The sequence below is a fragment of the Trichosurus vulpecula genome, chromosome 3 (assembly GCF_011100635.1).
Source record: "Trichosurus vulpecula isolate mTriVul1 chromosome 3, mTriVul1.pri, whole genome shotgun sequence".
Classification (NCBI taxonomy): Eukaryota; Metazoa; Chordata; class Mammalia; order Diprotodontia; family Phalangeridae; genus Trichosurus; species Trichosurus vulpecula.
Genome location: NC_050575.1, coordinates 160,255,395 through 160,269,413, shown reverse-complemented (window position 1 = coordinate 160,269,413; position 14,019 = coordinate 160,255,395). Strand labels below are relative to the sequence as shown.

The following is a 14,019-nucleotide window of genomic DNA, read 5'->3' as shown; positions in this document are numbered from 1 at the left end:
TGCACAGCAAACTCTGCCACACCAGTGCTCCTCCTCCCCCAAGAACTGCCAACCCAGACTGCGACCCAGATCCAAGCAGGTTCTGCACAGGTTCTGCACTTCTGCTCTAATCCCCTGCTTAATTCCTCCCACCAGGTGGACCTGGGGCCAGAAGTAACCACAGCTGGAGTTCTGGGAGCAGCTCTAGAGCTGCACCACTTCTGCGCCCCAGGGGCTAGGGCTGACCGTGCACTACTTTCACTCTAGCAGTTTTTCCACTAACTTTCTCTGTTGTCTTTGGCGTTTGTGGGTTGAGAAGTCTGGTAACTGCTACAGCTCAGTGATTCATGGCCCTATTGCCTGTTCTACCCGGCTCCCAGTCTGGTTGGTCCTGGCACGGCTGTCCTGGGCTGGAGCCCTGCTTCCTTCTGCTATTTCATGGGTTCTGCAGCACTAGAATTTGTTCAGAGTAATTTTTTACAGGTGTTTGGAGGGACCTGGGGGAGAGCTTAAGCAAGTCCCTGCTTTCCAGCCACCATCTTGGCTCTACCCCCAAAAGCACATTTCTTACAGTAGACCTGTGGGACACTTAATTTGGCCATTTCTTCTTTCAAGCTCTTTATATGTTCAAAAAATTCTACAGTCCTTTCCTAGACAAAGAAGTGTGAAGTAATTTTTGTTGGTGGAGTGGTGTTTTTTTAATGTGTTTTTGTTCAACAAGCTGACAGCAAGTCAATCAAGAAGCATTTCTTAAGTTCCTACTGTATGCCAGGCTCTTGGTTAGACACTGGAGATACAAAGACACAAGCACAACAGTCCCAGTCCTTCAAGAGTTCATGTTGAATGGAGAGATGACATGTGCCCATAAAGGATCAGACCCAATACATACAGAATAGTCCTGGTCGGGGAAGGCACTAATATCAAGGAGGCCTGGAAAGGCCATGTGTAGTAGATGGCACTTGAGCTGATTTTTGAAGGAAGCTAGGGATCCAAGAGGAAGAAGTGGGGAGGGAGTCCTTTGAGGCATGGGGGATGGAGATGGGATAAGGAGTGAGAGAAACAGGAAGGTGAGCTTGGCTTCACTAGAGAGTACAGGAGGTGATTGTAAATAGCTTTAAATGTTAGACAGAGGAATATATATTTGTAATAAGGTAATAAGCAGCTACTGAAGTTTACTAAATGGAAAGAGAGAGGATATGAAGTAGAATTGTGCTTTAGAAAAATCTCTTTGGCAGCTGTATGGAGAATGGATGAGAACAGGGAGAGACTGGAGGCAGGAATACTAAATGGGAGGCCATTGCAATAGTCCAGATGAGAGATGCTGAGGGTCTGAATCAGAGTGATTGCTATGTGAATGGAAAGAAGGGGGGGTGTTGTATGTGAGTGTAACATTTCCTTTGGGACTCATTCTCACTGGTGAGCCAGATCCTCAGAGGCTGGCTATTTTTCCTTTTGGGTTCTAGAGATAACCCTGATTCTCTAGGGATTCTAGTATTGCTGCTCACAAGCCTCCACCTGTGTGCTTCCTTGTTGATTATCAGCTCGTAGCTTCAGTTAGCTTTAAGAAAAGGGTATTTGCTGAGGTAGAGCAAGAATAATAGTTACAAAAATACTCCCTTTCAAAAGAAGGGCTTACTTTCCTTCTGTACATACAAGGAAGACGCTGGGAAGAGTGAGCTTCATCTTAGAGTACAATGGTAGTGAAGCATATGTGTAGAAACACTTGTAGTCAATGGGTAAACTCATACTCCTGGTTACCAGAGGTCCTTTTCTCTATTTACATAGTCTTCATGAAATTGTCTGTAGAGATTGCTCTCTGCTGGGTTCCAAGGATTGGTGCCTTGGCAAGGTAGAACTATATCAAGGTTGCTGCTTGGTCACCTCCCCACCTCTCAACTTCTGTGGTTATTGCTACAACTCTGACAGGACCTAAGGATCTCCCAGACCAAGTCACCCAGGGAATGGGAAGATGAGAGAGAGGGGGAGACACTCTTTCCCAAGCAATTCTGTCTCAGGGGCTTGACTCGTGCTCCACTAAGAAATGCTAGTATGACTCTGAATTAGTTTACTTGTTTTATACATAGGCTTAGAGATGTATTTGATTCTTTCAGCTGCTCACAAGTTGTATCCAGTTTGGTGCCATTTATTTTTACCCAATAATCAAGGAACTCTATTCCCCTCAAATTAATCAAGTAATTGCTCAAATCTGGTTTATACTTTTGACTGATTAATTTAATCATCTGACTTGGCCTCTGTGATTAACTTTGGTGGAAGTCCCTACTCTTACACAGCAATGTTGTGAAGATTAGAAATGGCAGATTTGGAAACTGATTAGATATGTGGGGTAAGAGAAAATGAGGAGTCAAAGATGACACCAATGTTGCAAGACCAGGTGACTGAAAGGATGCTGGTGGTGCCCTCAGTGGAAATAGGGCAGTTCAGAAGAGGACTTGATTTTGGAAGAAAAAGAATTAGCTTTTGGGGACATGTTGAATTTGAGACCATCCAGTTTAAAATTACTAATAGAAAGTTGGCAGTATATGACTGGAACTCAGAAGAAAGAGTAAGTCTGCATAATTAGATTTGTGAGACATCTATATGGAGATGATAAATAAGCCCATGGAAACTCATGAAGTCACCAAGTGAGAAAATGTAGAGAGAAAAAAACCGAAGAGAACTTAGGAAAGAGCCTTGGAATACACCTGGAATTAGGGGATGTGACCTGGGTGATGATGGAGAAAAGGAGACTCAGGAATGGTCTAACAGTTATAGGAGGACTAGAAGAGAAAGCAGATCTAATGCCTTAACAACACTTAACAACCACTCGTTTCTTTCCTGGCTACATGACATTGGGACTTCTCTAAGTTCTCCCCCATGCCCCAGGAAGCTGTCTCAACCACCCCACCCCAGATTTTCACCTTTCAGTTTTTTTTGTATGTTATCTACCCCCATTAGATCGTAAACTCCTTGAGGGCAGAGACTGTCTTTTATTTATTTTTTCCCCATATTTATATCCCAGCACTAAGTGCATTGTCTGGCACATAGTAGGTGCTTAATAAATACTTATTGACTGACTGACTTTGAAATATTTGAAGACAACCTTCATGTTTTCAATTGTCTTCTTTTCTCTAGGCTAAACAACCTCAGTTCCCTCAACTGATTCTTGTATGTTATGGACTCAAGGCCATCCCAATTGTTGTCCTTTCCAACTTATCAGTGTACTTCCTAAAATGTGGCACCCAGAACTGAACACTACTCCACTACTTCTGCCTGACCAAGGCAGAGGGCAGAGGACCTACTGTCTCCTTATTTCCAGAAGCCCTGCCTCTTTTTTTGGATGTCACATTTTATTACTGAATTATTTTTGAGCTTGTAGTCCACTAAAATCCTCAGATCTTTTTTTAGGGAGACAGCTATACACACTTTTCCCACCCTGTATTTGTGAAATTGATTTTTAGTAATATTTCATTACATTCACAAGCAACACCTTGCTCAGATATTCCCCAATCATTGGGCACATACTTTGCTTCCATTTTTTGTAATGACAAAGCTATTATAAATAATTTTTTCATAGAGATAAATCTTCTGTATATCAAAGAGATGAACAATTTAATAACTTTTCTAGCATATTCCAAATTATTTTCTAGATGAGTTTAGTCAATTCTTAGCTCTGCTAGCAGTAAAATAGCATATCTGTCTTTCCACAGTCCCTCTAATAATGACTTTTTTCATCTTTTCTGTGTTTGTTAATTTGATGGTTATGAGGTAATACTCAGAGTGACTCTAATTTGCGTTTTTACTGGTGAGTTTGAACAATTTTTCAAATGGTTATTAGTACTTTGTATTTCTTTTTTTCAGAACTATTTGATCATGATCTAGACCTACTTATATACTTGTGGATTAGAAAATTGCTTTTCATCTTCCAGATATGTGTCAATTTTGGATGTCTGACCTTTATTAGAGACATTTAATGCAAAGATTTTTTGTATCCATAGCTTTTCTTTTGCATTACTTTTATTCGTGTAAAAACCATATTATATATACATATCTATATACACATAGTTTTTTGTGATAAGTACCTTCTTTCCCACCTGTTTTCTTAGTCCAGTTTTCTAATATATTCTTCAACTTTTCTTCTCTGATGGCACGATTACAAGCCTATTTTTAGGATCTCAGTAAATTATATTTGATAATGATGGTACATCAGAAGAAGAGAGTCCTGGAGAGTAGGATTAAACTCAGATTCCTCCCTGCCAGGCTTTGCAACCAAGTGTCACTTGTCCCATTTTCTGTGGGGTAAAGGTCTCTCTGTGTGAGGACGTGGGGGATTGGAGAATGTTCAGGCTTTTATAACTTCCCTTATCTAACCAAGGAGTTAAGCTATTTATGACTCGCAGTGCTTGAAGGACCCACTATTGGGATGGACATTTAGGGTTTTATTAAGACTCAAAATGCAGCTGCTGCTCCTGAGCTGGAGAAATTTCCAGAGTTTTCTCTTGTTTCTGAAGGGAGGTAGAACATGTTTTTTTCTAAACTGCCAAATTCAAAGGGAGCAAGATCAGTCTTTTGCATCTGTCTTTAGGAACACAGTGGAACCCCTTTACAAAACTGGTGTCAGTAGCTTAGGCTACCTGTGCATTCATGCATTTATGATTTGGTCAATATTATTTATCAAAACGATTGTAACAGTGAACTGTTTTGTATTGGAATTCTTTTGAATTAGGGACATTACTTAATTCAATTAGTGCTCCAGGTTTGACCATACCAGAAGAAATAGAATTTAGAGCAGCAGACCTGGAAGGTGGGGTCATTCAAGGGTCACGTGGAGCTCACATTAACATAGCACTGAGTAATATATTTCAGTTTCCCTGAATTAATAGTTTACATTCCAAGTACTTGAAGATCCATTTTGCTTAAGGACAAGAGAATGGATAAAACTTGTGAGGGTTTTGCATTGAGGTTTGAGGAAAGATGTATCATTCTTATTGTGAGAAACCAGGCAAAGTTTATCCAACATCTCTAAAAAAGGAACTGCCAAGTACTTGTTGCTAGAGGGCAGTTGTGCATGAAACTCTCTGCAGCCCACCAGGTGACTCTGCACTTACTCTTAAGCCTATTAGATCCTATTGATTTGTCTTTTCAATGATTTGAGTTCCTGCTACCTTTAGGGTCTGTCTGTAAGGAGCATCAGTACTGCCCAGGAAATGATGCTGCTTCCTCTATTTTAGAAACCTTAATGGATTTTGAAGAGTTGCATGAAATCCTGGCAGGTAATTTTGTAAGAGGGGAGCACCAGCTCCCAAGACAGAAATGGGGGAGGTCAGGTGTTAGATCACATCCAGTCAGCAGAGGATACCATGGAAGGCAGGAAGGATCCTGTCCTTTTTGCTAGTTCTCAACTTTCTTCACTGGGATCTCCACTGTAGATTTCAAAAGCTTTCCTCTCAATCAGTTGGCACCAAAATGATCTGCTTTCCTAACAGGGGAGGCTGTCACAATTGCTATTAGGAGTTTAAGGGATAATGGCATTCCGTTGGTCTACACTGGAGGAGCCTCACTCAAGAAGCTAAAGATATAGAGCTCCCTAAATCTCGATGGAGAAATTTTCTTTTTCTTTTGTTCTTTAAAAAAATCAATATTGCTTAGAATATGACCGAACATTTTTTGATGTGAAGTGAATGGTGCTTTTGGAAAGATTAAAACTGAGAGTTATCTTCTAAAGGGTTGGATTACTCAGGGTGTTGGTATTGACTATTGAACCACCTCAGATCTCTTTTTTTAAGCATCTGTTTATTGTGGACCCAAAATGGCAGGGCTAGAGAAGAGATCAAGATATCATCTAGACTTTCCTGCTGCCTCCACTCAAGTGTAGTTTTAGCCTGACTTTTTGAATAGCCATCTGATTTCATGGTACAGGTAGAAAAAATGTTTGAGGACCTGGAATCAGATCCTGATTCTGCTACTTTCTGTCTGTGTGACCTTTGGTAAGTGTCTTAACAACTCTGGGCCTAAGCATCCTCATCTGTAAAGTGAAGAGATTGACCTAGATGACATTTGAGGTCATCCCTTTCAGCTCTGAATCTGTGCTTACAAAATCATAGCCCTGTAACGTTAATAACTTGATTCAGGCTTTGTGGGGAATGGCACGTGATCTATAACAGTGTCTGTGATTCTGACAAAGACCAAAAGCACCTTTTTATTCAGTATCACATTAATACTCTGAGGAGCCCTAGGGCTAACCCAGCCTTCACGTCTGGGTTTACTCTTATGTCCAAAGTCCTTATCAGTCATTCACCATTTACTGAGTAGCTGCTCTGTGCTTAGCATTGTGCTGTGGGGTACACAAAGAAGTAGACGACTTGTGAAAAGTGTAATGAAAATATAGGTATTCAATAGCAATTTGCTGACAATATGTAGGAGGTACAAGATGAATAATAACCTTAGTTGAATAGTGCTTTACAGTTTTCAAAATACTTTTACGTAGCTCCCGTTTATTCCTTACAACGACCCGTCGGTTAGATTATATTATCTGTGCTGAGGGTGAGGAAATGAATGCTCCCATTAGGTTTAGTAATTTGCCTAAGGTCACACAGATAGTTGGGCAAACTGGCTTTCTGGCTTCTAATCCTGGGCTTTCCACTGTAGCAGGCTTCCACAGGAGCTACATAGACAATAAATGCCCTTGGAGTTCAGAACCAAGAAAGATCACTGTTGGGCTGGGGTGGGGCTAGCCTTTCATGACAGTGGTATGAAATACCCAACCACTTTCATTCTTCAGATTTTGCTCCAGCAGCCTTCTCCATTGTGCTGCCTGTCACATGGTATGACCTCACTGACATTTGCTCTCTACTTCATTACACTGCTTTACTCTCTGGGGAACTGGAAAGCCCTCACACTAGCCCCCCTCCCCAGCCCAGCCTTTCCTAGGGTACTTGCCAGCTGGCCTCTGAATCAGTGAGCTTCCCAACTCCTCTTTCCAGCCTCTGGGTCAACCAAGATTAATGTGCATTTGTGGCTTTTAACAAACACTTGCTGCTCTCTCTCTGGGATGGGTGCAGGGTCTAGGATACTTAGAACTAAACAGCAACGGGGCATTGGTGATGATTTTCTTTCTGTTTTCCTTGACGTCAGAAGGCGGAGTGCTTATTAACTTTGGAAGCATACTCACAAGAGCAGAAGAAGAGGGTGTGTTGGTGCCTGTCTGAGAATATTGCCAAGCAGCAACAGCCGGCAGCAGCGCCACCAAAGAGCAAGGTAAGGATGCCTGACTGCACTTTTCCCGAGCTGTCTCACCTTTCACAGGGCAGTGCTAGGGTCTTGGTCACAGACTGGTAAGTACTTGATCTGACTGTGAAGTCCTTTGAACCTGGGGCATCGAGTTTGTGGGAGAACTGATCAGAGTCTTTGGGATTTCTTTCCATCTACCAAACCAGTCTCTGGCATAAATGCTTTCATTGTGTTTTCTTCTAAGTATTTATTAGGCAGCTAAGGGGGATTAGCTATGCTCACACAAGAAGTTTGAACCCACTCCTCACTAGTGGGCAGAGTTTAAACTGGGCTGATTCTCTCTGTTCCCTTCCTTCCCACTCCTCCACCCCGCCCCCCCCCAAAAAAGCATACGTCTTCTCTCTGACATCAGTTACTTCATGCTCATTCATTCAACAAATATTTATGAAGATCCTCAGAGAAGCATATTTTAATATGAAATATTAACCTAAGCCAAATGTAATTTGGAGAACTAATCTGTGGCAAAATAAATCACATGATGTAGGTCAAAGACAGGCAAGAAAAAATGTGAGGGTTTAATGCTTGTTTTGGATCATCCTGGTTCACTTGATGATATGGATAATTATGGTCGCATAGTAGATCAGATTTTTCCAGGACATTTGACTTAGAAAGGACAGGATGCTGGGCCAGGGCCTGAATACTATAGGAGATATTAATCTTGAAATATAGCCCCTAGCAAGTCTGTAGAATAGTGTTCTTTGTCTGTGGTGTAATGAGTCTCCATCTCCTTTGGAGCAGCATCCTTCCTCCTAAGAGGAATATAGCACTCCTCCTCCTCTCTATCTGATAGTATTTTACAGTTCTACCTTTTCAGCAAGACCTGTATCTTAACAGGGTTTGAAGCCTTAAAAAAATGAGGCTTTAACATATTTTATGCACCAGCTGGTGGGTGGTGGATGTTTTTTGTTTTTAACAGGAGTGTTCTGTGACAAGTTATCAGTGTAGGAAACTAGAACCCTTAAGTTCTAATACAGTTTGTACCTTAAGATTTTCTACCAATCCTGGGTTTTTTGCCTGTATCTGCAAAAAAAAAAAATGGCCAGGAGGATACTTTTTTCAGGCTGGTGAAAAGCATCATCTTACCTCAAAGACTAGGGAGTGTTTTCCCCACTTCTTCTAAATCAGCCTTTTCTCATCTCTTTCAAAATAAGGCAACTAATTTTTAACATGGCTTGTGTTGGTCAGAGAGTGGCATTCTACCTAAGCTAGGATGGCAAATGGATAGCAGAATTCAATTGTGTGAAGCAAGAGACAAGATGGGTAAAGCACCCAAGAGTTCCACTGCCTCCTTCTTCCCGTCTCCTTATCAACCCTTATTGCCTCAGTCCTACAAGGCTGTCCTTCTGGCTGCATTCTGAATTGTTAGATGTAAATGGCAACAGAATTGTGGTAAGCTAAATGGGGGTATGATAATGGCTGCCTGGCAGGAGGCCTTGTCCAGAAGGTAACCATGGTTAGAGTTAACAGGAGGTAGAAAGAGCTGTTCTTTAACTTCCTTGAGAGTTTCTCTTATGGAATTCTAAAATCATAAAATCTCAACATTGGAAAATGTTGACCAGCTGGCCGTGTAAGCAGTCAGGAGATTTATATTCTCATCTCAATTGTGCCACTGTGACCTTTGGTAAGTCACTTCGCTTCTGTGGTCTTAGTTTCTTCATAGATAACAGGAGGGAGTTGAATTAGACAATTTCTAAGGTCCCTTCCAGTTCTGACATTTTATTATTCTGTGCAATGTCACTCTTATTTTATCTAGTCTAGTCTCTTACCCAGTGCAGGATTCCCTCCTACTTCATTCCTGTCAGGTGGTCATCAAACAACTACCTCGATACCCATAAGGGATTAGGACCTTACTCTCATGATATCCTGCCTATTTGTTTTGACATAGCTTTAAGTGTTCAAAAATTCTCCTTTGTATTGAGTTGAAATCCATCAATCTGTAACTTACACCCATTGGTCCTAATTCTTCCCTCTGGAGCCTCATGGGATAAGTCTGCCCCTTCTTACACCTGATGACTGTTCAGATATGGGAAGCCAGTTATCATGTCAGTTAGTCAATTAAACGAATAAACATTTATCACGTTCCTACTGTGTATCAAGCACTATGCTAGGTATTGGGGAAGCAGACAAAAAATGAAATAATTTTTACTCTCAGGGAGCTTGCACTCTTTTGGGGGGGGTGTTAACACGTATATACAAGTATATATAGAATTAGCATGTACAGAATAAAGACGAGAGAAGTACAAGGTAATTATATATAGGGAGGGAGAATATTAGCAGTTTCAGGGATCAGAAAAGACTTCATATAGAAGATGATGCTTGAGCTTTATCTTGAAGGAAATGAGGAATTCTCTGAGGTCGACGTGAGGAAGGAGTACGTTCCAAGCATGGGGGATGGCCATTGAAAAGACAGAGATGGGAGATGGGGGGCTATATGTTAGAAACTGAGGGAAAGCTAGTTTGGTTGAATTGTGGAGTATAGGAAAGGGAACATATGTAAGGGCAGCTAGGTGGTGCAGTGGATAGAGTGCTAGGCCTGGAATCAGAAAGACTTGATTTCAAATATGACCTCAAACACTTACTAGCTGTGTAACCCTGGGCAAGTCACTTAAACCAGTTTACCTCAGTTTCTTCATCTGTAAAATGAACTGGAGAAGGAAATGGCAAACCTCTTCAGTATTTTTGCCAAGAAAATGCCCCAAGGGGTCACAAAGAGTCAGACATGACTGAAACAACTGAACAACAACATATGTTATGAAGTTGGAAAGATAGATTGGGACCAGGTTGCAAAGAACTTTAGGAACCAAATATAGGAATTTATATTTTATCCTGGAGGTGATAGATAGCCCCTGGAGTTATTGAGTAGAGGGGTGACATGTTGGATCTTAAGGAAAATCACTTTGGCAGCTATGTGGAGGATGTTTGGAGTGGGGATAAATGAGGCAGGGAATCCAATTATGATCCCATTGCAGTGATTCAGGAGAGAGATGATGAAGGCCTCAGTTAAGGTGGTGGCTCTGCGAGTAAAAATAAAAGGGTGATATGTGAGAAATGTTATGGAAGTAGAAATGGCAAGATTTGGCAACTGATTGGATATTTGGGGTAAGGGAGGAGTTAAGGACAATGTCAAGGTTATGAATGCGGGAGCCTAGAAGAATGGTTGTGTCTTAAATAGAAACTGGAAATTTGGTAGAGGAGTGGGTTTGAGGGGGTAGATAATAAGTTCTGTTTTGGAACTGTTGCATTTGAGATGGCTCTAATGTGAGATGTCTAAAAGACATCTCAAGATGTGAAGCTGGAGCTCAAGCAATAGAGAAGGGACTGGATATATAGATCTTTGAAGTGTCCGCACAAAGAGGACAGCTAGGTGGTACTGCAGTGGATAGAGTGCCCAGCTTGGAGTCAGGAAGACTCATCTTCTTGATTTCAAATCTGGCCTCAGACACTTACTAGCTGTTGTGTGACCCTGGACTAGTCACTTAACTCTGCTTCAGTTTCTTCATTTGTAAAATGAGCTGGAGAAGGAAATAGCAAACCAAGAAAACTCCAGATGGGGTCATGGAGAGTTAGATATGACTGAAATGACTGAACAGCAACGACCAACCTTTGGAAGCTGATTAAGTCAACAAGAGAGAAAATGTAGAGAGAGGGGGGTCCTGGAGACAGCCTTAGAGAATGCCTACAGTTAGGAGGGATAACACGAATTATGATCCAGCAAAGGAGACTGAGGAGTGGTTAGTTATATAGATAGAAGTAGAACCTGGAAAAAGTAGCATCCCCAAAAACCCAGAGAAGAGAGAATATGCAGGATGCTGATCAGCAGTGTCAGATGTTGCAGAGAGGTCAGTAAAAATGAGAGGAGCAGAAAAAACCATCAGATCTGGCCATGAAAAGATTGATGGTAACTTTGGGGTGAGCACTTGTTGAGTGATTAGATCAGAAACCATACCGAAAAGGGTTGATGAGGGGAAATGGAAGGAGTCAATGAAGACAGCTTTTTCTAAGAGTTTAATTGAGAAAGGGAGGAATGGTATGGTAGATGATAGCTTGAAGGGATGATAGATCTAATGCAGGTTCTTTATGTATGGGGGTCATTTGGACATGTTTGAAGACAGGAGGAAATGCACTAGTAGAGTTTGAAGATTGGAGGTGGGAGGTGATTGAATTTGCAGTCTGGCAGAGAAGATGGAGGGGCAGGATCAAGAGCACTTGTAGAGGGGTTGGTTTTATGGAGGAGGGCTGCTTCATTATTAGAGACTGGAGGATAGAGCAAGTGATAATGTCAAGGGGATTGGGGATGAAGAGGAGGAAAGAGGAAGTTCCTAGCCAATGATAATTTTCCTAGTAAAATTAAGAGTCAGGGTCCTCAGCTGATAGGGTGATGGGCTTGAAGAAAGAAGAGAGGGTTTAGAATGGCTTCTGTAGGGAGTGGGATAAGGAATCAGGGAGGAATACAAAGACAGCATGCTGCATGCAGTGAGGGCTCAGTTGAGGTTTGATAACATAACTGTAGTATATCCAGTCAGCCTCACCCAGCTTTGCTCAGGAAAACATGAGGAAAAGCAGAGGAGTTGGATGGTGGGAGCAATCTAGGATTAGGGTTTGGCAAGGGATGAATGGTGGATAGGACAAGGGGGGAAATTTGAGAGCAGAGGATTGGTTAACTGTTGTGTAGTGTTATCTGGGGAAGATGGGTCTTTGTGAATGCGAGTAGATGGCAGGAGTGAGAGGATGCAGTCCAGAATGGGTGTGTTCATTGTGAAATGTGAATTCCAAAGGACACTGTGGAAGGAAGGAGTGGGCAGAGTTGGAAAGGGACAAGGAAGGGAAAGGATTGAAGAAGATGGGGATGAGATTAGAAGATGGAGCTTGGGGGTTGTTTACTCCTAGGCTGCTGGTGATTAACTCAGGGATAGGAAAATTAAAGAGATGGTGGGAATTTGCTAGTCAGGGTAGCAGTGGGCGGCAGATAAATTAGGAGTTCTGCCTTAAGGTCTTGGTGTTTCCCTCTCCCCTCCATTTCCCATCTTCCTTCTTTTTCTATTTGTGGCTCAATTTCAATTTGAAACTGAGTAAGATGACAGAGTAGAAAGAAGCGGTAGAGCTCAGCTATATCTCACTAACAGCTTGATTACCAAACAACTCACCCCTGCTTTAGACAAGTGGTAAATGTGTTCCTGAATACCCTAAGGGGCAAAAGTGAAAGGCTTCAGGTGAGGAGAAGAGAAAGGCCTCCTGGTCAGTCTCCCAAAGGAAAAAAAATGAAAGTGAAAAGACTTCAGCTAAGGTAAAATCAAGCAAACAACCCTCCCTCCCACCCCCAAACCTTCTACCATACTAAGAGAGGAAAAAGCTCTCTCAGTTTGAGAGAGAAAAAACTCTCTGTGCAGTCTGCCACATGCTTTTAGAGAGGAAAAATAAGGGGTGGGTGGAAGAAAAGGACCTTAATTTACCAAGGTAAATAAAAATGTCCCTACTCCCTTTCCCTTCCCCTCATGAAAAAGGCCTGAACTAGGTTATTCCACCAGAGGAGGGCAACCTTGGATTTAACTGAGGATTAAAGAAAAGGCCTCTCCTTCCTCTCTCTCCTCATCTAAAGGGCATCAACTAAGGCTGGTCACAGGAGAGGAGAACTTTGATATCCTCGTAAAGGAAAAGACACGGGTTGAAATCCTACCCTGAAGAAAGGGAGAGTTTGGCCTAAAGAAAGACCCCTGGGCAAAGGAGAGATCTTCAGCTTGATTTGATCCTCACAGTTGGGGAGATGTAGAACTAAATTCCTGAGGCCTCAACAACCAAAATGAGCAAAGAAAAAATTCATAAGTGACTTTTATGATGCCAGAGACAAACCCAGAAGAGAATAATTCCAAAACACCTATAATTAAAACCTCAAAGAAAAAGAAAACACAATCTTGCCTGCAAGAAAAATTAGAACTCTTTGAAGAAATGATTTGAGAGTTAAAAAATATAAAAGAAATGAGGTATGGAGGAATGACTTAGAAAAAGGATCAACAGCTTAACAGAAGAGGTACAGAACCTTATTTTGGTAACAAGCTCCCTGAAAATCAGAATTGAACAAATAGAAATAAACGATTCCAAGAGACAAGAATTCTTAAAACAGAGTCAAAAGAATGAGAAAATAGAGGAAAATGTTAGACATTTCATATAAAATACAACTGACCTAGAAAACAGATCAAGGACAAATTACTTAAGAATTGTAGGACTACTATGACCAAAAAACTCCATGGATATCATATTTCAAGAAATCATTAAAGAAAATTGACAAGCATAATAGAATAATATGTAAAAATAGAAAGAAATCACTAATTATCTCCTAAAAGAAACACCAAAATGAAAACTCCTGGGAATCTCATTGCCCAAATCCAGAACTTCCAGACAAAAGAAAAAGTATTGCAAGCAGCCAGAGAGAAAGAATTCAAATATTAAAGAACCAGAGTCAAGATCACACAAGATTTTGTAGCTATGCCTGTAAAGGAACAGAGAACATGGAGTGAGACTACCCTTCTAGAAAGCAAAAGGCAAAAAGACAGAAGTCTACAAGAATAATTTACCCAATGAAATAGATCTACAAGGAAAAAAAATAGTGAAATAGAGGACTTTCAATTATTCATGATGAAAAAATTGGAGCTGAAAAGGAACACATTGAAGTACAAATACAGGAGTTAAGAGAAAAACAAAAATAAAAAAATACAAGTGAATAATCAGGAAGGACTTTATAAGAATGAACTATTTACA

The 14,019-nt window shown here is 41.2% G+C and overlaps 1 protein-coding gene across 5 annotated transcripts in view; it reads left to right on the top strand.

Annotated features, from left to right (window-relative positions):
* Positions 1–14,019, top strand: part of RGS3 (regulator of G protein signaling 3) — a 173,240-nt gene that overhangs the window by 85,723 nt on the left and 73,498 nt on the right. For all 5 annotated transcript variants that reach the window (XM_036751250.1, XM_036751251.1, XM_036751252.1 and 2 more), the window contains one exon: positions 7,111–7,233. In XM_036751250.1, the coding sequence (XP_036607145.1) occupies positions 7,111–7,233 (123 nt within the window). The remainder of the gene's footprint in view (positions 1–7,110; positions 7,234–14,019) is intronic.